Source organism: Xyrauchen texanus, chromosome 8 (genome assembly GCF_025860055.1).
Source record: "Xyrauchen texanus isolate HMW12.3.18 chromosome 8, RBS_HiC_50CHRs, whole genome shotgun sequence".
Classification (NCBI taxonomy): Eukaryota; Metazoa; Chordata; class Actinopteri; order Cypriniformes; family Catostomidae; genus Xyrauchen; species Xyrauchen texanus.
Genome location: NC_068283.1, coordinates 20,179,342 through 20,203,422, shown reverse-complemented (window position 1 = coordinate 20,203,422; position 24,081 = coordinate 20,179,342). Strand labels below are relative to the sequence as shown.

At 44.2% G+C, this 24,081-nt stretch overlaps 1 protein-coding gene across 3 annotated transcripts in view; it reads right to left on the bottom strand.

The window, feature by feature from the left end:
• LOC127648086 (MAGUK p55 subfamily member 3-like) overlaps positions 1–20,310 on the bottom strand; it is a 42,163-nt gene extending 21,853 nt beyond the window's left edge. Inside the window, exons 1-9 of one of the 3 annotated variants that reach the window (XM_052132694.1) lie at positions 20,186–20,310; positions 11,127–11,372; positions 9,855–9,910; positions 9,655–9,773; positions 9,396–9,473; positions 2,057–2,137; positions 1,820–1,957; positions 1,072–1,153; positions 445–530 (exon numbers count right to left, since the gene is read on the bottom strand). In XM_052132694.1, the coding sequence (XP_051988654.1) occupies positions 445–530; positions 1,072–1,153; positions 1,820–1,957; positions 2,057–2,137; positions 9,396–9,473; positions 9,655–9,773; positions 9,855–9,891 (621 nt within the window). In that variant the 5' untranslated portion in view covers positions 9,892–9,910; positions 11,127–11,372; positions 20,186–20,310. Of the gene's footprint in view, positions 1–444; positions 531–1,071; positions 1,154–1,819; positions 1,958–2,056; positions 2,138–9,395; positions 9,474–9,654; positions 9,774–9,854; positions 10,024–11,126; positions 11,373–20,185 lie in introns of those variants that run through there. The other 2 variants (XM_052132692.1, XM_052132693.1) reach the window with 2 other exon arrangements.
• Positions 20,311–24,081: the final 3,771 nt, after the last annotated feature.

Here is a 24,081-nt window from a genome sequence, read left to right as displayed (position 1 = left end):
TCATATTAACAATGGTGAGCGCATTTTAAATGGTTGCATTTTCGCTCTAAAATTACATACCTTACTGACGATTAGGTTTTGGGTTGGGGTTTAGTTTAGGCAGCAGAGTTAATAAAATATGCATGCCTGTTGACAGTATTACATCACTTACAACTAAAAAATAACTTGCTTTTGACATTTCAACTGGAAACTGGAACTCACACTTGCCTATATGTTCAGCAACACTTCCAGATTCGGCCACTGGGGGCAGCAATTTGAATTTCGGTCAACACAGACACATTTCAGCAGCAGAAGTTTTGACCTACTCTCACGAAATTCACTGTATGATCAGTCTGAAAAATTATTTGGTGAAGCCAGTGTGCAAAACCCAATACGTGAAACAGCAATGCTGGTCTTTTTAGCAGGGTGATATGATGATGAGGAGAGAGGGGAGGAAAGTGCTACCAGCAGTTGGCTGATCTCGTCTGGTCTCTTGTGCATTACAGAGATGCCATGGACTTCCCTTAGTTCATCACCTACATGCACCAGACCTGTAGAGAGGAGGGCTCCCAGAATTACATATTGTCTATTAAACATTGTACCTGTTCTACAATCCACAATACACTTCATATGAGTATTTCAATTAATTTTCATGTGCAAGAAGATTATTCCTACCACCACAAACACAGTAAGGATCATATTCCCATGAAAGCAACTGTGGTTAGTAAGTCTGTTTGATTTTCTTGATTTGGTCTCTGGGGACTCTCTTTGATCATCCAGATGGGCTGTGTGTCATTACAGAAGACATGCAGCCCTTTGGCCAGCATGGACATGAAAATAAGCATAACCAGCACACTCAGTAGAGGTGCTGATATTCTGGCATATTCAGACACTTCAGTGGGTTTACAGACAAATATTTTTTTAAGATTTCCATGAATAAACTCAATGAAAACATTTAAGTAAACTCTTTTGTCCTATGTTATAGGAGTATTTCAGGTAAATAGCTTTCCTTTATGTTTATTATACTGTAGATTTCAGCACGGACTGAAATGAGATGTGAAGATTAAAGACATTCTTTGAAGCGTCACTCACCACTTCTGTCTGCAGCCCCTCCCTTCATGATACGAGCCACAATCACGGCACCTGAGGACTCGTCTCGCCGAATAGTGGCACCCTGAGAAACAGAGAAAGAGAAGGCTAAACCGCAAAGAAACCCAGAACAACAACATTGATATACAGTTTACATATTGGTAGTTCAGATTTTTCTTAGTTTCCTTGAATCACAGATGGGGCTGCACACTTAATCAAATAAATAATTGAGATTACAATTACAGCTGCCACAATTAAACATTAATGAAAAGTATCAATTACAACATTCCATTCAAGTGAAGGCTACTCCTGTTAAGTCAAAAAGTTTGCATTTGTCAAGCATTGTAACCAATCACAAGCATGTATGCTGTTCGCTAATATAACTTATTATAAACTTGAATAACAGCTTTTTATTTTATGCAGCAAAAAGAACCAGTGTGATTGTTTAGGCACTGACTTTACAGATGTTTTATAAATCAGTAGTTATTCAGGGACACAGATCTTATCTTCATTTGAATGTAGCTTATGAATATGGCATGCAGATGACTCACACAAAATAAGTATTTTCATTTAAATTCTAATTTCTAATGTACAAAAATATATAATCGAATTACGCAAAATTAATAGCAATTACATTATCAAGGGAAATAATAGACAATTATGATTTTTGTCATAGTTTTGGAAAAGTTTTCTTTTTAAAAAATGTTTTTATTGTTTTTGTGGCAGCCACCATTGTTTTTTGTACTCATACAAGTGGTTCTTTGTTTTTGACCAGGCAGATGATCTTGACAGAATCCTCATCTAGATCATCATCAAAGTCGTCAGGTAGAGGAGGCAGCACTGGGTCAAAGCTTTTCTGTGCCACTGTGTCATGAACTGACAAAACGGCCTAATAAACAGAAGGGATATGGAAAAACTGTCAACATTAAAAGTGAGATTTAATTTTTCAACTGACATTTACTGTAACATGAAGGTTAGTTGTTAGTACCTTGAGATGTGGTGATGTTAGCAGATGTAAGAGCTCCTTTTCCTCAACACTTATTGGTCCACTCTGCAACTCCTCTGCCACCTAAAAATCAGGGAGTGTAGACTAAAATCAAAACATCTGAAAGCAGAGGTCACATTAGGCCATTCGAGGAGCAGATGTGCAAACGGCGAGCTCTGTGCACTGTACTAGATTTTTTATTATTTTCATGTTATAATCCACTGAGAGTTGATACACCCAGCTACATATTTACTGGACACAGCAACAAGAAGGCTGGGTCTGCCTCCTCCCAGGGCAGCTTGCTTGCAGGTTCACGACCTTGTCCCTGAAGGGGGTCGTAGAAACCTTGGGCACGTAGCCCGGTCATGATAACGTAAGTATGTGCCGGACCGAACTCCAGGAAGGTGTCGCTGACAAAGAATGCTTACAGGTCCCCAACCCTATTGACGGAGACTAACGTGATCAGGAGGGCTGTCTTCAGGGAGAGGGCCTTGAGCTCAACTGAATAAAGTGAACCGAATGGGTCTCTGAAGGCCCATGAGGACCACTGAGAGATCCCAGGAGGGGAACAGGCTTGGTCGGTTTAGATTTTCCACGTCCCATCCAGGTTCCAGAGGTCTGGGCATAGGTGCCAGAGGGTTTCCTGTCCCTGAGAAAGAAGGTCCATCCACAGGGGAATTTTCCAGGGAGGTGCTGTCGCGAGGATCGTAAGATCTGAGAACCAGGTCCGGGTGGGCCAGTAAGGAGCCACCAAGGTGACCTGTTCCTCGTCCTCCCTGATCTTGCACAGCACCAGTCCAAGGAGGCTCACTGGGGAAATGCGTACTTGCGCAGCCCCCGGGGCAAGCTGTTTGCCGGCGTGTCTGTCCCGAGAGGAACTTCTGTCAGGGAGTACCAAAGCAGGCAGTGGGAGTTGTCTTGGGAGGTGTAACATTCACCTTGTCTTGTTTTGCCCTTACCTCTTCTGTGCCCATTTTTCCCGTATTTAACTCCACAGTCCCTTTGTTAGCGTGCACGTTCCCTGTTATTAGTTTCACCTGCACCCGCCCCCTCTGGCTCTCGCGCTCGCTCACAATCACCAGAGTATTAGTTTCACCCGCACTCGTCCCAATCACTAGGTTATTCGTTTCACCTGCACCGCTTGTTTTTTCCCCTATATATATCACAAACCTTTCGTTTCACTCTTGTTGGTTATTGTTTAGTTTACCCCTTCACTTTGCCAGCACTAGTTTTCCCCTAGCTTCCCCTGTCTTTTCCTCTCGCTAGTCTCGTCTAGTTGTTTACTGATTTCCCGGCTTCGACCTAACGCTCCCCCCGACTACTCTTCCGTGGATTTGCCCTCTGTTCTATTTTAATTCCCCGGCTTCGACTTCACGCCCCCCTTGACTCCTCTTCACTGGATTTGCCCTTTTGTACTGTTGCCTGCTTTGTGGAATAAAGCAGTTTACTCCGACATTGTGACTGTCTCGTCTTGTGTGTGTGCGTGACAGAATATCCAACCTTACAGAACAGTCACAATGTATCCTACGGAGGATTTTCACAGCTCGCTAGAGCGGATTTTCATGGCACCTCCGGTACAAGGATCTATGGTTGGGAGACATGACCAAGCGCTCACGGCCCAGGGGCAGCAGGTACGTACTATGTCTGATTTATTTCACCCTGTTTCACCTGTGTCTGCCCCTGAGCCCGTTGATGCTCCCAACGCACCCCTGAGCGCCGTAAGCCTTCAACCCCCCGAGAAGTTCGATGGCTCTTCGGACACTTGCCAAGGGTTTTTTATGCAGGGCAGCGGTTGTAGAACTCATAACCTTGCCCTTAACATTATGGAGCCAGTGGCCCGACTCTTGGTTTTGCGTCAGGGGAGTCAACCCTTGGAGGCTTATGTGGTTGACTTTTGTGCCCTGGCTAACCAGGTGAACTTTGATGAGGTGGCTCTGAAAGACATTTTTCAATGTGGACTGAATGAGCCAACCTCGTCGTTCATGCCTGGTGGTCGCTGCTCCCGCAACCTGGCTCAATTTATTGACCTCGCCCTACTGTTCGCTGGATCCTCATTTACTGTGGGGGAGGCAGACACTGAACCAGAGTTCCGCGACATGGCCCCAGTCTCGAAGCCTGCCACAGCCCCGGTCTCGAAGCCTGCCACGGCCCCAGTCTCGAAGCCCGCCACCGCCCCAGTCTCGAAGCATGCCACGGCCAGCGAGCCAGCGCCCACGCCTGCCACGGTCAGCGAGCCAGCGCCTGTAGCATCGACCGTCCCGGAGCCAGCGCCTGTAACCTCAACCGTCCCCATGGCCACGCTCCCTATTGGCCGAAGGAGAAAGAGAAGGAAGAGGGCACCTTCTCCCCAGTCTCGTCTTGTGCTCAAGACCACAGAGGTTCCCTCAGAGTTTTTCACGGCTCTGCCGGCCTCTGCTCCGCCCTCAGTCTTCCACGGCTCTGCCGGCCTCTGCTCCGCCCTCAGAGTCTTCCACGGCTCTGCCGAGCTCTGCTCCGCCCTCAGAGTCTTCCACGGCTCTGCCGGCCTCTGCTCCGCCCTCAGAGTCTTCCACGGCTCTGCCGAGCTCTGTTCTGCCCTCAGAGTCTTCCACGGCTCTGCCGGCCTCTGCTTCGCCCTCAGAGTCTTCCACGGCTCTGCCGGCCCCTGTTTCGCCCTCAGAGTCTTCCACAGCTCTGTGGGGCTCTGCTCCGCCCTCAGAGTCATCCATGACTCTGCCAGCCTCTGCTCACCCCTCAGAGTCCTCCAGGGCTCCGCCTCTCAGGCCTCCCAGGGCCCCACCTCTCGAGCCTCCCAGGGCCCCTCCTCTCGAGCCTCCCAGGGCCCCTCCTCTCGAGCCTCCCAGGGCTCGGCCTCTCAAGTCTCTCGAGCCTCCCAGGGCTCTACCCCTCGAGCCTCCCAGAGCCCCGCCTCTTGAGCCTCCCAGGGCTCCTCCTCTCGAGCCTCCCAGGGCTCCGCCTCTCAAGCCTCTCGAGCCTCTCAGGGCTCCGTCTCTCGAGTCTTTCAGGGCTCCTCCCCCTCTCAAGCCTCTCAGGGCTTCGTCTCTCGAGTCTTTCAGGGCTCCTCCTCCTCTCAAGCCTCTCAGGGCTTCGTCTCTCGAGTCTTTCAGGGCTCCTCCTCCTCTCGAGCCTCCCAGGGCTCCGTCCCTCGAGTCTTTCAGGGCTCCTCCCCCTCTCAAGCCTCTCAGGGCTTCGTCTCTCGAGTCTTCCAGGGCTCCTCCTCCTTTCGAGCCTCTCAGGGCTCCGTCTCTCGAGTCTTCCAGGGCTCCTCCTCCTCTCGAGCCTCTCAGGGCTCCGTCTCTCGAGTCTTCCAGGGCTCCTCCTCCCCCGAGCCTCTCAAGGCTCCGTCTCTCGAGTCTTTCATGGCTCCCCCTCCAGTGCCTCCTACGGCTCTGCTCCCAGATACTCCAGAGCTTTCTAGGGCTCCGCCTCTCGAGCCTCCTACGGCTCCGCCTCTCGAGCCTCCTACGTCTCTGCCTCCCGAGCCTCCTACAGCTCCCCCTCCAGAGCCTCCTATGGCTCCACCCCCCGAGCCTCCTACGGCTCTGCTCCCAGAGACTCCAGAGCTTTCTAGGGCTCTGCCTCTCGAGCCTCCTACGGTTCCGCTTCCAGAGCCTCCTACGGCTCTGCCCCCAGGGACTCCAGAGCCTTCTAGAGCTCCGCCTCCCGAGCCTCCTGCGGCTCTGCCTCCCGAGCCTCCTACGGCTCTACCCCCAGAGACGACAGAGCCTGCCAGGTCTTCACCTCAGAAACCTCCCACGGCTCCACCCCCCGAGCCTCCTACGGCTCTGCTCCCAGAGACTCCAGAGCTTTCTAGGGCTCCGCCTCTCGAGCCTCTCAAGGCTCCCCCTCCAGAGCCTCCTACGGCTCTGCTCCCAGATACTCCAGAGCTTTCTAGGGCTCCGCCTCTCGAGCCTCCTACGGCTCCGCCTCTCGAGCCTCCTACGTCTCTGCCTCCCGAGCCTCCTACAGCTCCCCCTCCAGAGCCTCCTATGGCTCCACCCCCCGAGCCTCCTACGGCTCTGCTCCCAGAGACTCCAGAGCTTTCTAGGGCTCCGCCTCTCGAGCCTCCTACGGTTCCGCTTCCAGAGCCTCCTACGGCTCTGCCCCCAGGGACTCCAGAGCCTTCTAGAGCTCCGCCTCCCGAGCCTCCTGCGGCTCTGCCTCCCGAGCCTCCTACGGCTCTACCCCCAGAGACGACAGTGCCTGCCAGGTCTTCACCTCAGAAACCTCCCACGGCTCCACCCCCCGAGCCTCCTACGGCTCTGCTCCCAGAGACTCCAGAGCTTTCTAGGGCTCCGCCTCTCGAGCCTCCTACGGCTCTGCCCCCAGGGACTCCAGAGCCTTCTAGAGCTCCGCCTCCCGAGCCTCCTGCGGCTCTGCCTCCCGAGCCTCCTACGGCTCTACCCCCAGAGACAACAGAGCCTGCCAGGTCTTCACCTCAGAAACCTCCCACGGCGCCACCTCCTTTGGCTCCGCCTCCAGAGCCTTCCAGGTCTTCGCCTCAGAAACCTCCCACGGCGCCACCTCCCTTGGCTCCGCCTCCAGAGCCTTCCAGGTCTTCGCCCCTAAAGCCTCCTTCGGCTCCACCTCCAGAGCCTTCTAGGTCTCCGCCTCTAGAGCCTCCCATGGCGCCACCATCACTGGCTCCACCTCCTGAGCCTTCCAGGCCCCTGCCTCTAGAGCCTCCTACGGTGCCGCCTCCATCGCCTCTAGAGCCTCCCACGGCGCCACCGTCATTGGCTCCACCTCCTGAGCCTTCCAGGCCCCCGCCTCTAGAGCCTCCTATGGTGCCGCCTCCGTCGGCTCCGCCGCCAAAGCCTTCCAGATCTCCACCTCTAGAGCCTCCTGCGGCACCACCTCCCTCTGCCCTGTCTCTCGGGCCCCCTATGGCACCGCCTCCTGAGCCCCCCGAGCCTTCCTTGGTGCCTCCTCCTCAGTCTCTCAGTGCCCCACCTGCCGAGTCTCTCACAGCTCCGCCTTCCAGGGCTCCGTCTCCCAAGTCCTCCACGGCACTGCATTTCACGGCTCTGCTCCCGGAAACCCTTCCTCACCTGGTTCTGCCAGCTCCCCCAGTAACCGTTCGTCTTCCCGGACTTCCTGACCCTCTTCCTGTCCTGTGGCCTTTCCCCTGGCGTCCTGACCCTCTTCCTGTCCTGTGGCCTCTTCCCTGGCCTCCTGACCCTGTTCCTGTCCCGTGGCCACCTCCCAGGTCTCCTAGCCTAGTCCCTGTCCTGTGGTCACTTTCCAGGCCCCCGGACCCAGTCCCTGTCCTACAGTTGCCTTCCAGGCCCCCCGACCCTGTCTCTGCCCTATGGCTGCCCCCCAGATCTCCCGGCCACCCGCCTTTCCGCTATGTTCCCCATGACCTTGCCTTGTACTGCCCTATTGGCCCCGTGGACTGTTTAATTTTCCTTTGTTCCCTCGTGGACCTTCTTATTGCCCCTCGTTGCCCCCTTGGACTGCCTGTCTGCCCCTCGTTGCCCTCTTGGACTTCCTGCCTACCCTCTGTGCCCCTTGGACTGCCCTCATTTTGTTTTTGGGCTTTTGTGGGGTTTCTGTTCTGGGGTTTTGTTTGTTGGGATCGTATGGTATCCAATCCCTTGAGGGGGGGCTATGTAACATTCACCTTGTCTCGTTTTGCCCTTACCTCTTCTGTGCCCATTTCGTCCCGTATTTAACTCCACAGTCCCTTTGTTAGCGTGCACGTTCCCTGTTATTAGTTTCACCTGCACCCGCCCCCTCTGGCTCTCGCGCTCGCTCACAATCACCAGAGTATTAGTTTCACCCGCACTCGTCCCAATCACTAGGTTATTCATTTCACCTGCACCGCTCGTTTTTTCCCCTATATATATCACAACCCATTCGTTTCACTCTTGTTGGTTATTTTTTAGTTTACCCCTTCGCTTTGCCAGCACTAGTTTTCCCCTAGCTTCCCCTATCTTTTCCTCTTGCTAGTCTCGTCTAGTTGTTTACTGAGTTCCCGGCTTCGACCTAACGCTCCCCCTGACTACTCTTCCGTGGATTTGCCCTCTGTTCTATTTTGATTCCCCGGCTTCGACCTCACGCCCCCCCTTGACTCCTCTTCACTGGATTTGCCCTTTTGTACTGTTGCCTGCTTTGTGGAATAAAGCAGTTTACTCCGACATTGTGACTGTCTCGTCTTGTGTGTGTGCGTGACAGGAGGCAAAGAGATCTATCTGTGCCGTGCTGAATCGGTCCCAAATCAGCTGGACCACCTGGGGGTGGAGCCTCCACTCTCTGCTGGGGGAAACCTGTTGCGACAGCACATCCGCCGTCGTGTTGTGGTTGCAGGGATGTGAGTGACATTTGGTGACATGAATCACGGCTGACACCAAAGGAGGAGATGGCGGGCGAATTGTGACATATGACGAGAGTCATCAACTCTAGACAGTTGATGTGCATACGCAGACAGGGTCCTGTGCAGGAGCCAGCGGAAGTGTGCCTGTTGCACACAGTGCCACAACCCTGTTGAGAGGCGTCTGTGGTGACCACGACACGTCTGGACACCTGCTGCAAGGGGACTCCGGTCTGCAGCAAGCAAAGGTCTGTACAAGGGTTGAAAGTCTGATGGCAGGAGGGGGTGATTGTCACACGGTATGTCCCGTGGCGCCATGCCCATCTCAGGACTCGAGTCTGTAGCCAGTGCTGAAGGGTCTCATATGCATCAACCTGAGCGGTGTGACCACGGCTGAGGATGCCATATGTCCTAGGACCCTCTGGAATTGTGTTAGAGAAATCGCCGTGCCGGGCTTGAAGAGAGCGAGGCACCTGAACACTGTCTGGGCACACTCGTGGGTGAGGCACTCTGTCATTGAGACTGAGTCTAACTCCATGTCGAGAAAAGAGATGCTCTGAACAGGGCCGAGCTTGCTCATTTCCCAGTTCACCTGAAGCCCTAGACAGCTGATGTGCCTGAGCACCTTGTCCCTGTGAGCGCATAGTAACTCTCGAGAGTGAGCCAGGATGAGCCAGTCATTGAGGTAGTTGAGTATGCAGATGCCCACTTCCCTTAGCGTGGTAAGGGCTGGCTCTGCGACCTTATTTATGAGCCATTTCACTTTGATTACATCTTCAAAAAGTTCAGATTTCAAAAATAGGATAGAAAAACACATTCTTTTACAATTTATAAGGAATTAGCTTTCTCTGCAAACACATTGATACAATTAAGATTTACTTCTCTTATACAAGGGTTGCGGTGTTAAATTGTAGTGTTCTCTCATTCACCCCAGACAGATATCATTACAGCCTGGTTACATATAATTGTAAAAGGCCATTAATAATTTCTGTGGTGATGTGATATGACAGTGAGTACAGCACTTACATCCTCTGCGAGAGTGAAGGCACTGTGGAGAACTGGAGTGGGGCTTTGCCTTTCATACTGACGCAGCTTCTCATGAATCTAGCATTAACACACATAATACACATTAATGCAAAGACGAAGCATATTGCTTACCAATAAATTCTTATGCTCTTATGTTTAAAAACAAGCTAATATAAATAATGCATGATGTAAATAATTTTTAATGCATGATGCTAGATATGAACATTAAAACTTCATAATCAGTGACACAGAAACACACCTTCATAAGGTTGCTGAGACTTCTCTCACTAAAGACGTCCTTAAGGAAGACTATCTCTTCTTTGTGATTGGCATTTGGACACAGCTGTGAGGTCAGTAGGGCAAGAGTCTCATGCAACCCTGCATGCAGTACAGGAGATCAGTGTCCATGTGTCTATACATATGCAAGTGTGTTTGGCTGTATGCATGAGCTATATGTACCTGCTCCTGCAGAGAAGATTGGCATGGCTTCTTTCATGGATCAGGATAGAGTTGGCCTAAAAAAAGAGGTAATTGTTACAACAGCAGGAACTCATATTCCTTATATTAGTGGTTCACAACTGTTGGGTCACGACAGAAAAACAACACTAAATGCAAATAAAGAAATAAATAATAATACATATTTAAAAATTTGACACACTGACTAAAATGAAGCCACAACCACAATCTTTTGTTGATTTGCATTGACAATAGATTTAGCTTCTGCTGTTTCTATGTCATAGTTGGTGTTGGGTATAATGCATTACTAAGTTATTAATTACTGTAATAAAATTACTTTTTCATTGAAAAAAGTCAAGCAAGGGATTAATCTTAATTTTTCTGTAATTTAATTACAGTTACTTCTGATGTAATTGTGTTAAATAATCTATAGACTATAGAAGTCTATATTTAACAATAGTGAATTTAAAATAAAAATGTAATGTCTAATGTTAAAATTTATATTTTCTAATTTAATGCAGCCCCTTAAATACTTTGGCCAGTTCATGAATAATTTATTTGATTTTATATGATTTATTGGAAATAATTAAAAGAACAGTTTCATGTCTATCCTTCTATTTTTCATCTGGTTGAGGATGATAAGGGAATTAGAATGTAATTAGTAATAATTAATGCAATTACTTACTACAATAATCTAATTACACTGTAGAAGATGTAATTAGTAGTAAGAAAATTAATAATTTTTTATAGTAGCTTACCCAACACTGGTCATGTTAATGTCAATTTTCAAAATTTCTGGACCTGTACAGTTGATGGAAATGTTAATTATTTTAAACTAATTATTTTAAGGACATTTCTTGACCATTTTGCACTGTGTTGGGATGCCACTTGATGTCTAATGTAAAGTATGGGTTCCTAAAGCAAAACCATTTGAGAACCACTGCCTTAGAGAGAGACAGACATGCATATGCAGAATAATATGCTCATATTGAGCAATATCAGTCTCACAACTCTGTATATTTTCCCTTCTCTATTTAGGTCTCTTTCAGTTTAATCATTCAGATCATCTGCTCATTATTTATATGTCTATCTTGTAATTTACAGGTATGTACAGATTAATGTACAGATAATTTGTGCCTTTGGATAAAATTTCCCAGGTATTTTTTTCATCTGCCATCTATCCCTCCCTGATTTCCTCAAGGCATTAGCAATCAGTTTAAATGCCTGCAGTGGATTGGCAAATCAATATCTCTTCACTTTAAAAATGCGACTTACATTTCATCTTGGTTTACTCAGTGCATATTGCCTTGATATGATTAACTAGTAATAAGGCATGATAAAGTGCTAGGAAAGATGGGAGAGTGTGACTGGAAGAGATGATGGATGCTGTTTCTGTGGGAGCCAGGAAGCCACAGCAGGAAGACAGAGTTTAAAGAGCCACCACAACTTCCTCTTTTTTTCACTCTCTCTCTCTCTTCCACACAGTCAGGCTCCCAAAGCAAATCGCTGATGGCATACTTTCTGAGGACCAAGTGAAACAGAAACAGAATTTCACCAAGAAAAATGTCAAGAGAGACAAATAAAATAGATCTACTGCTGCAGTAATCAGAGTTTTCTCTCCCATATTCCATTCTTATCCAAACACCCACATACTTTTTTAATCAAAATCAATTGTGTGGCTTTTAGTCCATGTCTTTTAGATTTGAGGCTAAAAATGGACAAACTTCTAGCAGATATATGCAATTAAAATGTACAGTCTTTCTGCAAAGTATACCAAAAATATTGATCACTCATTTTGTTTGCAGGGGCATATAAATAGTTTTGTCCTATTAAATTCTCTTTAGAATGAGAACTGCCCATAAACACACCTGCCACCGATTAGCAAGTAGCAGAGAATGAGGTGTGTTTGACTTCATGCAGTGCTGTGCAAACCGATCGGAGCTTGCCTTGATTCATTACATGCCGGTTAGACATGTCCGAGATTTGTTTGATGTCTCTGCTACATCACCATGTTGTACACCTTCAAAGTACTGCTAGAGCATGTTGAGACCAGCTGTCTCAGCCAGTGTAGTTGCAAAGTGGCTACACAAGCTCTGATGAAGACACAGCTTATTCGAGTTTGGAATAGCATACTACCCATACTTCTCTTAGTGCATCAGTAATAGTATGGTATGTAGTATGCCATATATTCTGAGACCCTAAGTTTGGCTAAACTCTCATGAATCAGGTTTTTTTTTTATTATTATTATTCTTAAATATCATGTTTATTCATAAAACAATTAAAAATTATTCAAAAATACAGACTTCTTTATTGGTATTACAATTACATTTTATTCCACACTTTCTTTGTACACACAGGCACTGCATGAAGCAACACATAACCTTTAGAAATGAAAAGTGTTTCTGATCAAATTGAAATGTCTGCCTATCTGAATTCCTATTGCACCCACTTCGTCTGAAATAAAGAGAGCAAACATCACTCAATCGGCCTTGTAAGTTTAGCACAGGACATAAAGCAAAAAGTGTCTGGCTTGTGAGAGCTAAACTAATAATTCCATTTTGACTACTGCAGTCAGGAACCAACTATCACTTACCCTTGCTCTCAGTATGATGTAATTTCCTCTTTCGCTACTCTGGTAATGATGCAATTTGCAAAAAGGAAGCAATACACGGGTCTGAATAGTGTTTTTGAGGGATTGTTTTCCCACTCTGACCCTCAAGGAAAATGGCTTCACAATATTAACAATTTTAAAATGCAGAAAGGTGAGAGCTAAGTTTAGGGGTAAGGTTAGGTTTAGATGTGTTAAATCGACAGTTAACAATTAATCAGTCACTTTACTTTAGAGAAAGTTAAAAGTGAAACATTGTTTATCCCAATGATCCTAATGAAAGGATTTTGACAGATGAATTATTCTCATAGAGATGATGAGAATTATATAGTTTGATGCCATGGTGTGTCAATGAACTTAGACTAAAGTCATTCATGTATTGCTTTAACTTAGGATCTTATACATCATTTTGACTATTTATGTCAAAAAATATAAATTATTTATATTCAATATTTTTTTACCTCACTTTACTCACTATAATATAACTCTTTTGTGATGAATTTATGGTAATGTACATGACAATTCAAGAATCATGATAGATATTAGGGCAATCCCACTGATCTGCTCTTCCCAATACATTTTCTTCAATGGTATTGGTCTACAATTTGAAATATGTAGCACTTGATGAATTAGTTGTTTGAAGCTGATTTGCAATAAGTTATGTGCTGTATCTGTTCTTTTGCATCACAGATGATTCAGGGAGGAGAGAGGATGTTGAGGATAGTACTAGAGTGGAAGATTTAGGAACTGTAGAAACAGGCCCAGCAAGAGCAAAACTCAAAGAATACCCTCTCACCAGCTTTGGACTACAGGGAAGTGGTTGCTAGTGTGAAAATAAAATTGTCTGGGCTAAGCCCCGGATGTCCTTCAATGCTGGAAACGCCTCAGGGTGGAGGCCTCCCCTAATGTTTCGCCATCTGTTTGGGTTGGTCCCTCTCCAGTGATTTGATGATAAAATACGGAACAATAGGCATCATTTCGGCCAAAAAACGGGACATCCTAGCTAAAGTATACTTCGGTCAGTCAGGACACATGACGCGAACGTTGTTATCAGCAAAGTGTTAGAGGACTCAACGTGTGCGGCCGATTGTTCTAACTGTGTCGCTGAGCGCAGAATGCGTCAAGCATGTGTGGGTGAGGAGGTCAGGAGATACCTGCATTTGTATAACTCGAGACTGAAGGAATATAAAGACATCTTTCTGGTTCTAAATTCCTGAAGAGGAATAGTTTGGTGTCTTATAGCAGACGTATCGTGCATACTTTAGTTTAATTTAACAGGCTTGCGTTCGACTGTACGCAGACTTTGAGCATTTGCGTCAAAATCGAAGTATATAGTACTCTGGGCTAGTGTTGTCAAAAGTACCGGTACTTCGGTACCAAGTCGATACTAAAATAAAAAGCTGTTACGGTACCAGTGTTTCTGCAGTACCGGTAGTACCGAGCACCGAATCTATCTGGTACCAGCGCACAGTGTGACTGACACACGACAGCTTTAAAATGCTCACAGGCTTATTTTGAATTTGTGCTGTATTACTTCTTGTACATTGAAAAGGACAATTAATCAAATTTAAATCGTGACATGTCCTAGAATGATTTATTAAACCGATAAAGGCTGCAATCTTACTGTGGAAGAGATGTGTACGTTAAATAAATATAACCTCTCATCCACTAGAAACTCCACAAACATTGAGAATCATTCACATCGTATGAGATGACAAAGCTGATCACTTATAGGGCCTACATTGTGAGTCATGTAAAATATATATTTATATAATTAAAATTACAGCATCTGAGCTTTAATCTCAGCTCATCTTTATTTATATCGCATTTAAAACAACAGTTAACCAAAGTGCGTCACAGTAATACAATTTAAAACATAACATTTCAAAATGACCACATACATACATCCACAAACAGCAGTAATCTAAAATACAAACACTCCAAAACTGTGTCCTACATTGAGATTTCAGACGTGACTTAAAAGTCTTCAATACAGTGGCCGAGAGAGCTCAACGTGCTGCAACCTAAAGAAGACGCATGCAAATAGAAAAAAACGCATGCAAATAAAAAAACACCCGCAAATTAAGAAAACATCTTCATCAGTTTCACAACACACGTGTGCTCCAAATACTCACAACACAACAAAATACAGAAACGCGCTGCAAAAGCTCACAACACAACCAAATACAGAAACGCGCTGCAAGTAACACAGACCACAACGGAAATGTTTCCAGGGGAACCAAATAAGTGACGAACCCGGCTGGGACGTGCTTATTGCACGTGAGCATCCCTATGCCCTACTCCCTTCGAAGGGCAGACGGCAGAGCTCTTCAAGTGGGACTTTGGAGTGAGCATGGCACTAGTGTGCCATTTATGTAGCCGTTTGGAACGCACTTGATGAAGGGAGCAATGAAAGACAACTTCCAACGTAATTATTTTCACCTGGGATGTTCCCATGACAACGCAGCACATTGTCCATCAGCTGAATAGCTGTTCTGAGGACAGAAATATAATGCTGTTAACATAACGGTTGCAAATATATTTATTTTTACTTTACAAAAAAACTGTTAAAATATTTGTTTTATATATCCGTTAGGCCTATATATCTGTGTGTCAGTGTCTCAACTTTAAAACATTGGACCCTACATTACCTACACCTTCTTATGAAACTTTAAACATAACATGAAACAATTTGTATAGTGTAACTCAGAGCCATGGAGAGAATGGCTCTGGTGTAACTGATGTAATATCTTTCCTTCATGTTCTTCTCTATCTTTTTTATTTATTTTAGTTTTCAGCTCATTGTTCTTTTCTCATTTCTGATGACATTCAACATATTGTTAATACATTTTTTATATTGTATACAAGTTTTATGTCATAAAAAATTTATCTCTGTATGTTTTGCGGAAAAAAAAAGTTTAAATAAATAAAATAAAATAAAGTAGAATTTTGAGCTGTAAGCAAAGAGTAGAAGAACTATAAAAAAGTATAATATTACAATATAATATTATAATATTATTTCTATATACAATATATTACAATATTATTTTAATATTATAGTTTATTTATAAAAAAAAAAATATATAGGTCCCAGCCGGGTTCGTCACATATTTGGTTCCCCCAGAAACATTTCCGTTGTGTTCTGTGTTACTTGCAGCGCGTTTCTGTATTTGGTTGTGTTGTGAGCTTTTGCAGCGTGTTTCTGTATTTTGTTGTGTTGTGAGTATTTGGAGCACACGTGTGTTGTGAAACTGATGAAGATGTTTTCTTAATTTGCAGGTGTTTTTTTATTTGCAAGCGTTTTTTTCTATTTGCATGCATCTTCTTTAGGTTGCAGCACGTTGAGCTCTGTCGGCCACCGTACTTCAATGATCCAGTTTATCCAGAAAAGTGAAGCATCTATCTAGATCAGTGAGCATATGGCAAAAAACATGTCATAATAAAAGCACGATTCAAAATAAAATCTAGATGCCTAAAATTGAAGAAATTGAATGAAAATATATTACAACTTTATAGTAAAATTTTACATTCTCTGTAGTAATAATAATAATAATTAATCAAAGTATCACAAGCAAGACATCTGTTGAATACAAATTTGGCAAAAAAAAAAAAAAGCAATGACATGTTAAAAAGTTTGGTTCCTTTGTTAAAAGTTTTAGAATTTATTGATTAGACACCATTTTGATGATTAAATTAAACTTTTTTAAAAAAAAAAAATCTGGAAAATAATAATAATTATTAAACTATAATTATTAACATAATTAAATATAACTAAACTGGTGTGTTCAATGGCACATTATCATATTAGCATATTTTTGCTGTGGTATCGAAATTGGTATCGAGAATCGTGAAATTTAACTGGTATCGGTACCTACTACCGAAATGTTGGTACCATCACAACACTACTTTGGGCTTTATAGGGGACATTTAGCAACCCTACATCTGTATAAGCTAATTTTTCCCGGAATTTCAGTTTCATCATACCACGTTGGTGGAACGACCTTTCCAACTCCATCTGTGAAGCTGACTCACTCTCTGTTTTCAAAAAAACAACACTTAACCAGTCACTAAATAAATAAATAAAAAAAAAAAAAATTCTTGTTGCACTTTAATCTATTTTGAATACTATTTTGATGCTAGTGAAACTTTGTAGTATGGCACTTTTCATACCACTGTCTCCTTAAGATTATTTGCTTATGTTTTCCTCTTTTGTAAGTCACTTTGGATAAACGTGCCTGCCAAATGAATAAAATGTAAATGTAAGCCAATTGCGTATCTTTTGGGTGTGACTGACGGTTTGTCTGATCTGTTTTTTTCTGGCAGTAAGAGTGTTTGGGAAACATGTATTTACTGATGATGCCTGATGACTGATGGGATGGTTATTACAAACAACAACAATAGACCTTATTAACAGTATGACCATTTTTTATTTTTGAAAGTACAATCTCTTCAGTGGCATCCACAGTATACAGTTGAGCTGTATAAATCTCATACATCATATAAAATATTTTCACAACTATTTTTCACAAATAGAGTTTTTGTCTTCTATTTTTTTGTCAGCGGAACGATCCAGAACACTTTAAACAACAGTACAACTCGTTGAAGAGACAACAAGTCTATCCCTCACAGCCTTGTTGTCATTGCCATCAAGATGGTGCTACTGTGAATAAGGTCTATGAAGTTTACACATGGCTATAACAGGTGGAGAACTTCTTTTTAAGATGGAGTCTGCTCAATGAGCACAGGTTTGATACCTTTCTTTTAGGCTGTTAACCTGTTTTCAACTTCTCATCAGGCTTTTTAAGAGACAGATTGGCTTTAACGGACAAGCTAAAAGCATGAGCAGGATTGTTAGAGCAAGGTATTTAATATCCACAAGGTTGTTATTTGATCTAGTGGTAAGGAACTTGTGGAGTGCATGTGAGATACTAAGATTTGGTTGAAACAATTTATTTAGAAATTTAAGACAATATAAAACTGAGCCCAAAAAATGCAGTGAAGGCTGGGAAGCTCAGTGTAATTTGACTTAAATGCTATATATTAGGCAGCAAATTTATTAAGAATCATATTTGCGGGGAAACTATTTCAGTGTGCCTGATGATTCTCATTCATAGCTGACAGAAAACATGATGTTCACCTGATTGTCATGATAGTAGCAAAGTCATATGCACACAAATGAATAAAGCGTAAAAAAGTAATATGCACACAATCACATAACATAATCCATTCTGCTCAATTCTAAAGCTGCATCTGCAGTCAATTTACTATTTAGTATTTTAGCCTACTGTTTAGGTTCTAAACTATACAAAGCTATAGTCATGTATGGACTATAAAAAAAGTCAACAAGAGTGATTTTGCCAGAGATTAAAAAGGCTGTGATTCTCAGCATATACCCTCAGATCAACAGCTGTGTGCCATACCATAAAAACTTTGCAAATGCAACAGAATTCCAGATCTATTTGAATGGAAAATGCTTTCCATAATTCTCCTGGACAATTCTAAAAAATATTAATTCAGCTGAGAGGAATACATATTCTGTAAACTCTAAAACTCCAAATAATTAAATGTACTGAAAAAGGAAAAATGTAATCATGCAAGTTAGCTCATATGAATTAACCTTGATGAGTATTTAGAACATTCTCTTTACAAAACTGACACATTTTAAGTAACCTGAATTGTTTTATTGTTTTGAGTTTAATGAACGTGTCTCTTAACATTTACAGGAACTTAAATTTAACTGAAACTGGGCAGGGGATTTAAAATTGCCAACATGCTTTGCATTGTACTCGACATGTAGAGTAAGGGTGCTTTCACAGCACTTTTGGTGCGCATCTGGGTTCGAATGACGTCAATGTGTGGTTTGTTTTGGTTGTGTGAACACTGTTTTTTTCCGAACTCGGGTACGCACCCGTGAACCGCACCTGAGTCCACTTGAAAAGTTGGTCTGGGTATGGGTCATGTGAACTCCGGTGCGGTTTGCTGCTAATATGAACACAATCGTACCAAATCGCGGAAGTGAATCCTTATTGATTGCATATAATTTGTGTCTTTGCAGGCTCCCGATTGCAATTATTTTGGTATAATGCATTTCTCATACCAGCTTGTGTCCAAATAAATCACACATTCTTCACATCTCTTGCAACGCATCTGCTGGCTCACGAAATACAAATGCTACAATTCTTCACATCATTGCACATTCAATGCATCCTTGGCAGACAAACATAATTGTAATTTTATGCATGTAAAGTTTTGGGGGGAAATCCAAAGAAATTAATACTTCAATAACACCGCAGAGCTGATGTCTTCATGCGTTGTTGCCTAGTTAATTAGTAAACAGCTGCCATTTGTATTTATGTTGTTGACGTAATCAGACTGCGGTTCGGACCCAAAACATATGATGTGAACAGAGACCAATGGGGCAAGGGGAGGAAACTAACTGGGGTTTGGTCCAAGCAATCAGACCAATTGTGAAAGCACTCTAAATGTTAAAATTAAGTGTTAAATAATGTGTCTATGTGCAAGATGAATGTAATGGTTGGAGACTTGTTAAGTGTTTGTTGTTTTATTGTGTTATTTAGAAGAGTTTATGCTATGTTGGAGTTACCGTTATGATGAATATTGGGGCTTGAGCCTAGGTTGAGGACAGGTAGGTTTGAATTTATATCATCCTATAGCGTAGTGTTTTACTCATTGTTCAATTGCTTTGTAAATCATATTGTAGAACTGTGTTTCGAATTAGCATTTATTCTACATGCTAGCTTTTACTGTAATTGCTAGGCCTAGCTTATTAGTTTTTTCTACTTCTTTCTTTCTACTTAATTTTCGTTGAGATTACATGTTTCTTTTAAGTTCAGACAATGAGATAAATTAGTTAGTTTACTCAATATTTCAAGATAATAGCAATGAACATGCATGTGTAGTACAAAATCTGAACATTCTATTAACTAGATAACTTTTGTTTTGTTCTGAAAAATTAGGGTTTACAGTGAGGAGACTGCACTTATGTTGGAATCATAACATTGTGCTCACTTTTGCATTATACACTGCAAGTGTTAAAATTCATTCATAGTTCAACTGCATGTTGGCATAAAACAAACTTAAACACACTGTGCTGGCAAACATAGCAAACACACATCTCTGTTAACTAGTTCTCTGATTCTGTACTGACTCCTAAACAGATCCAGACCATTAGAACTCAACACACATTGACCAAATTCCTTTTCACGCACATTGTTGCATTACCATGTTTCAAGACACACACAGAAACATGCACATGCATAAAACAACACACATGCATGCATGTGTCTCAGACAAACAAAAAACAGGTAACAATGAATAACAAACAAATAGAGGGACTTTTATATCATCAGGATGTTTTTCTGTATCCCTTCCACAGCCATGGAAGCATCAACTTTTCTCTCTGATTACCATCCTTTCTTTCTGCTCAGATGCATAATGCATCCTTTCCCTTCTCTGTCAATTACTCACTGCTACTCTCTTTCTCTTTCTTCGATTCTCTCTCTTCCTCCATCTGTGGTTGCTCTGCAGTGCTGATTTGCACATACAGTTTAAAAAATAAAGCCCTTCTAGAAGAGATTATCACCAAAAAACACACATTTACTTGCATGCACAAATACAAGCATGCAATCCCTATTAAACTGTGCTGCTTTACGTTTAAATCTTGTATAATTATGCACATGCATGTTAGAAAAAGGAGCAGCCTACCTCTTTCTCTACGTCTCCTTGGATCTGTTGTTCCCAGACTGTGGCCTTACTGGTCCTTTTACTGTGACTCTTTCTCCGGCTGCCGCCTCATCCTGCCATTTCTCTCTTTTCCACACACAACACAAACCTCCCTCCCCTTTTCATCCTCTTTCCCCTCCCACCTCCTCTCCTTCTCTCCTCTGATCATCAAGCATACCTCCCTCTTTCTCCCCCTCTATCTGCTGTCATTATGCCACCAGAGGCAGAAACAGGTGGACGATGTAGGACACAGAGGGGCCGTGTTTCCTCCACTAGGCATCTCCACCCAACCCTCTTTTTTATCTATAGATAATTGTGTTCACTTGAACAGCTCTTAAAGTCTAAACACTCATTCACTCAAAGTCAAATGGAAGACATGGTGGCAGAGAAATAGAAAAGAGCTGATCCCAATCCCCCTCTCTTCCATACACCTCTCATCCATGGGCTGAACAAGTATGTGTGTGTATGAGATTGCTGCTGCTCCTTTGTTTCACAGTACATATAGGCAGAGTTAGAGGGTTACAGGGTTACTGAATACATGTATTGGGATTACATATTTAAAATACATGTATTCCACTATAGTTACAATTTTAATAATTGGCAATTAGAATACAGTTGCAAGAGATTACTTGAATTTTATTGTCATTTGTTTCATTTAATATTTTGTCTATTCAGATGGAAAACACTTATACATATAAATGATGCGATCCAAAGTGCATTTGAACAGCGGTGAAACCCTTTCTTATGATGTGTTACATTCATACGAGCAGACAGAGAAGTAAGTTTGGAGCAGAAGAAACAGAAATAAACCTTGTGTAAATCAGTTTTACGCTAAGCTATAATGCTATTTCTAGCCATTTTACATGCACATTACCAGGTACAATCATATTATTTTTATCAAGAAAATTAACATTGGTTCATAATTTCTAGTAAGATCTTTGATATTAGGTCAAAAATCGTTTTCTTGATAATAATCTTTTTATTGTTTTTCCTGTACAAATATCAAAAAATCTTTAAAATAAGATCAATGTTGATAAATCTTGTTTTAGAAATGTCTAGGTTACTGTTGTAACCTCTGTTCCCTGATGGAGGGAACAAGACTTTTGTCGAATGAAGCGACACTAGGGGTCTTTCTTGAAGGTCTCGGTTACCTCTGAACTTGAGAAAAGGCCAATGAGAAAATGGCAGACAGAATTTGCATGTCCCTCCCCCGGACATACGGGTATAAAAGGTGTGAATTGTGCATCTGTCCATTCAGGTTTTGCACTGAGAAGCCGAGAATACGGTTCGGCTGTTACAGTGGCTCGGTACAGTGTCATGGCCGGGGGGACACGACGTTGTGTCGAATGAAGCAACACTAGGGGTGCCTATTCAATCACACCATTTGCTGAACCTTGTTTGTGAACTCCTGACACAGGTGCAGGCAGGCAGTTGCATGCCAAAGACCGTACATACCTTTCCCAACACCCCATAAAAACATCATACATTTTTAGGTTACATAGCATCTTCTTCCCGAAGGGGGTAACGAGAGATGTGCCAAGCATGGGCGCAGGCTGCGCCAGCTGCGCCTTTTCTCTCTTCTATGTTTCTTGAGTTAAAACGGCTGGGGCCATTTAATGCTATAACACGCATCGGGGAAGGCGTTCTTTTGGGGGAAAAGACCCTGTGGAGACCACATCCTGCCCAGGCTGGGGGAGGTTAAATGTGGTGAATAAGTCACATGGGATTTCAAGCCACATGTGGAAGTGGCGCGGTGGTAGATCCTACCTAGCGAGGGAGGAGTTTCTACAAACACAGCGACCAGGGGAAGAGGGGACTGCCCAAGGGAGACGTGGGTCCACCGGCAGGGGGACCGTACCGCGGAAAATACACTCAGGGGTATTAATCTGTGAAGGCCAACTCTGTCCACCTGTTCCGCTGTCCACCAAAGCAGACAAAGCTCTGCGTGCGGTTTTCATAGGTACGCAAAGCATGCACCAGACATAGCAACGAAAAGGCTAGGTCTGCCTCCTCCTGTGGAAGGGCTTTCATGTTCACTGGTCCCTGAAGGGCGTTGTAGGAACCTTGGGCACGTAGCCTGGTCGAGGTCTTAGGACGACATGGGCATCTGCCGGAATGAACTCCAGGCAAGTGTCGCTGACAGAGAACGCTTGCAGGTACCCAACCCTCTTGATGGAAGTGAGTGCGATCAGGAGGGCTGTCTTCAAGATGAGGGCTCGGGGCACGGATGCCAGAGGGTGCCCCGTCCCTGAGAAAGAAGGTCCTTCTTCAGGGGAATTCGCCAGGGAGCGTGAAATCCAAGAACCAAGTCCGCGTGGGCCAATAGGGGGCCTATTGACTTGTTCCTTGTCCTCCCTGACCTTGCACAGCACCCGTGCAAGTAGGCTCACTGGGGGAAATGTGTGCTTGAACAAGGCAAGACATTTCAGCACTGGTCCCTGTGGGCACACAGTGACTCTCAAGAGTGAGCTAGAATCAACCAGTTGTCAAGGTAGTTGAGTATGCGGATGCCCACTTCCCTTAGTGGGGAAAGTGCTGCCTCTGCGACCTTCGTGAAGATGCAAGGGGACAGGGACAGACCGAAGGGGAGGACCTTGTTCTGATACGCCTGGCCGTCGAACACAAATCGTAGGAAGGGTGGATATCGAGGCAAGATAGAGACGTGGAAGTACGCGTCCTTCAGGTCTACCGCAGTGAACAAATCCTGATGCCGGACGGAGTTTGTGCAAGGTCCAGTTGAAAACTCACCTTTTTTTGGATACGATAAAGTAAGAGCTGTAGTAACCCTTCTTCATCTCGGTTAGAGGAACAGGCTCTATCGTGTCTTTGAGTAAAAGGGTCACGATCTCTGCACATAGGGTTTTTGACATCTTTGCCGTGCTCCGAGGTAAAGCAGATACTGCTGAAAGGGGGCAGGGGCCTGGCAAAATGAATTATGTAGCCAAGTCGGATGGTCCTTGCCAACCAATGCGGGTTGGGAAGTGAAAGCCACGCGTCCAAGCTCTGTGCGAGGGGGCACTAAGGGGTCGATCATTTTCAACATACCTGGCAGGGCCTCACAGCGGGGTGGGGCAGGTAGTGTTGCGTTGGAAAAAAAGTGCCTCCGAGGCTTTGGGGTTGAGAAAAGACTCAAAGCACTTACCTTGCTCCGCACACCCGGCAGGGGGTGAGTTAGTGACAGAGGAGGATGTCCTGTGTAGGCGTCCTCTGGACAGCCGGGGGACAGCAGTCGTGGGTCCGGAGGTGAGGGATCTGGGTCCGGGGAGCCAGGGTGCTGATGTGTGTGAGAATGGCCGCATTGCAGGCCAGATGATCCAAGGAACGAGGAAGTAGCTCTTTTACTGAGAATGATGGTACCGCAAAAGAAATAATGACAAATGAGGATTCTCCTCCCGGCCCTCTACTGGGAGATGGTGTGGTCTGCTTACCAGCTTTTTGTGGTAAAGTAATCCTAAATTAACTGAGGATATACATGTAGATGCATTGTCCTTTAATTTTGGCAGATGAAGGCTTTTGTTAGTGGTTAATTCATTTTCTTTGTAGTTTAAGAGAGTGTTGTCCCTTCTTTGACCAAGTTGATATTGGTATCATTCAATGAGGAGCATCGAAGTCCGGCTGCAAGCTTATGGCAGATACTTTTGGTGGACTCCATCCTGAACCCATGCTTCAGGCAGTGGCTCACGAAGAATCGCATGTCTTTGAGTTAGCATCAGTTCATCCTCTGTGTGTAGTTGCTCCCAATGGCAGGCTAGCGCCTTGCATGGCAGCTCTGCCGCCATTGGTGTGTGAATGTGAGTGTGGATGGGTGATTGGGACACAGTGTAAAGCGCTTTGGTAACCACTAAGGTTAATAAAAAAGCGCTATATAAGTGTAGACC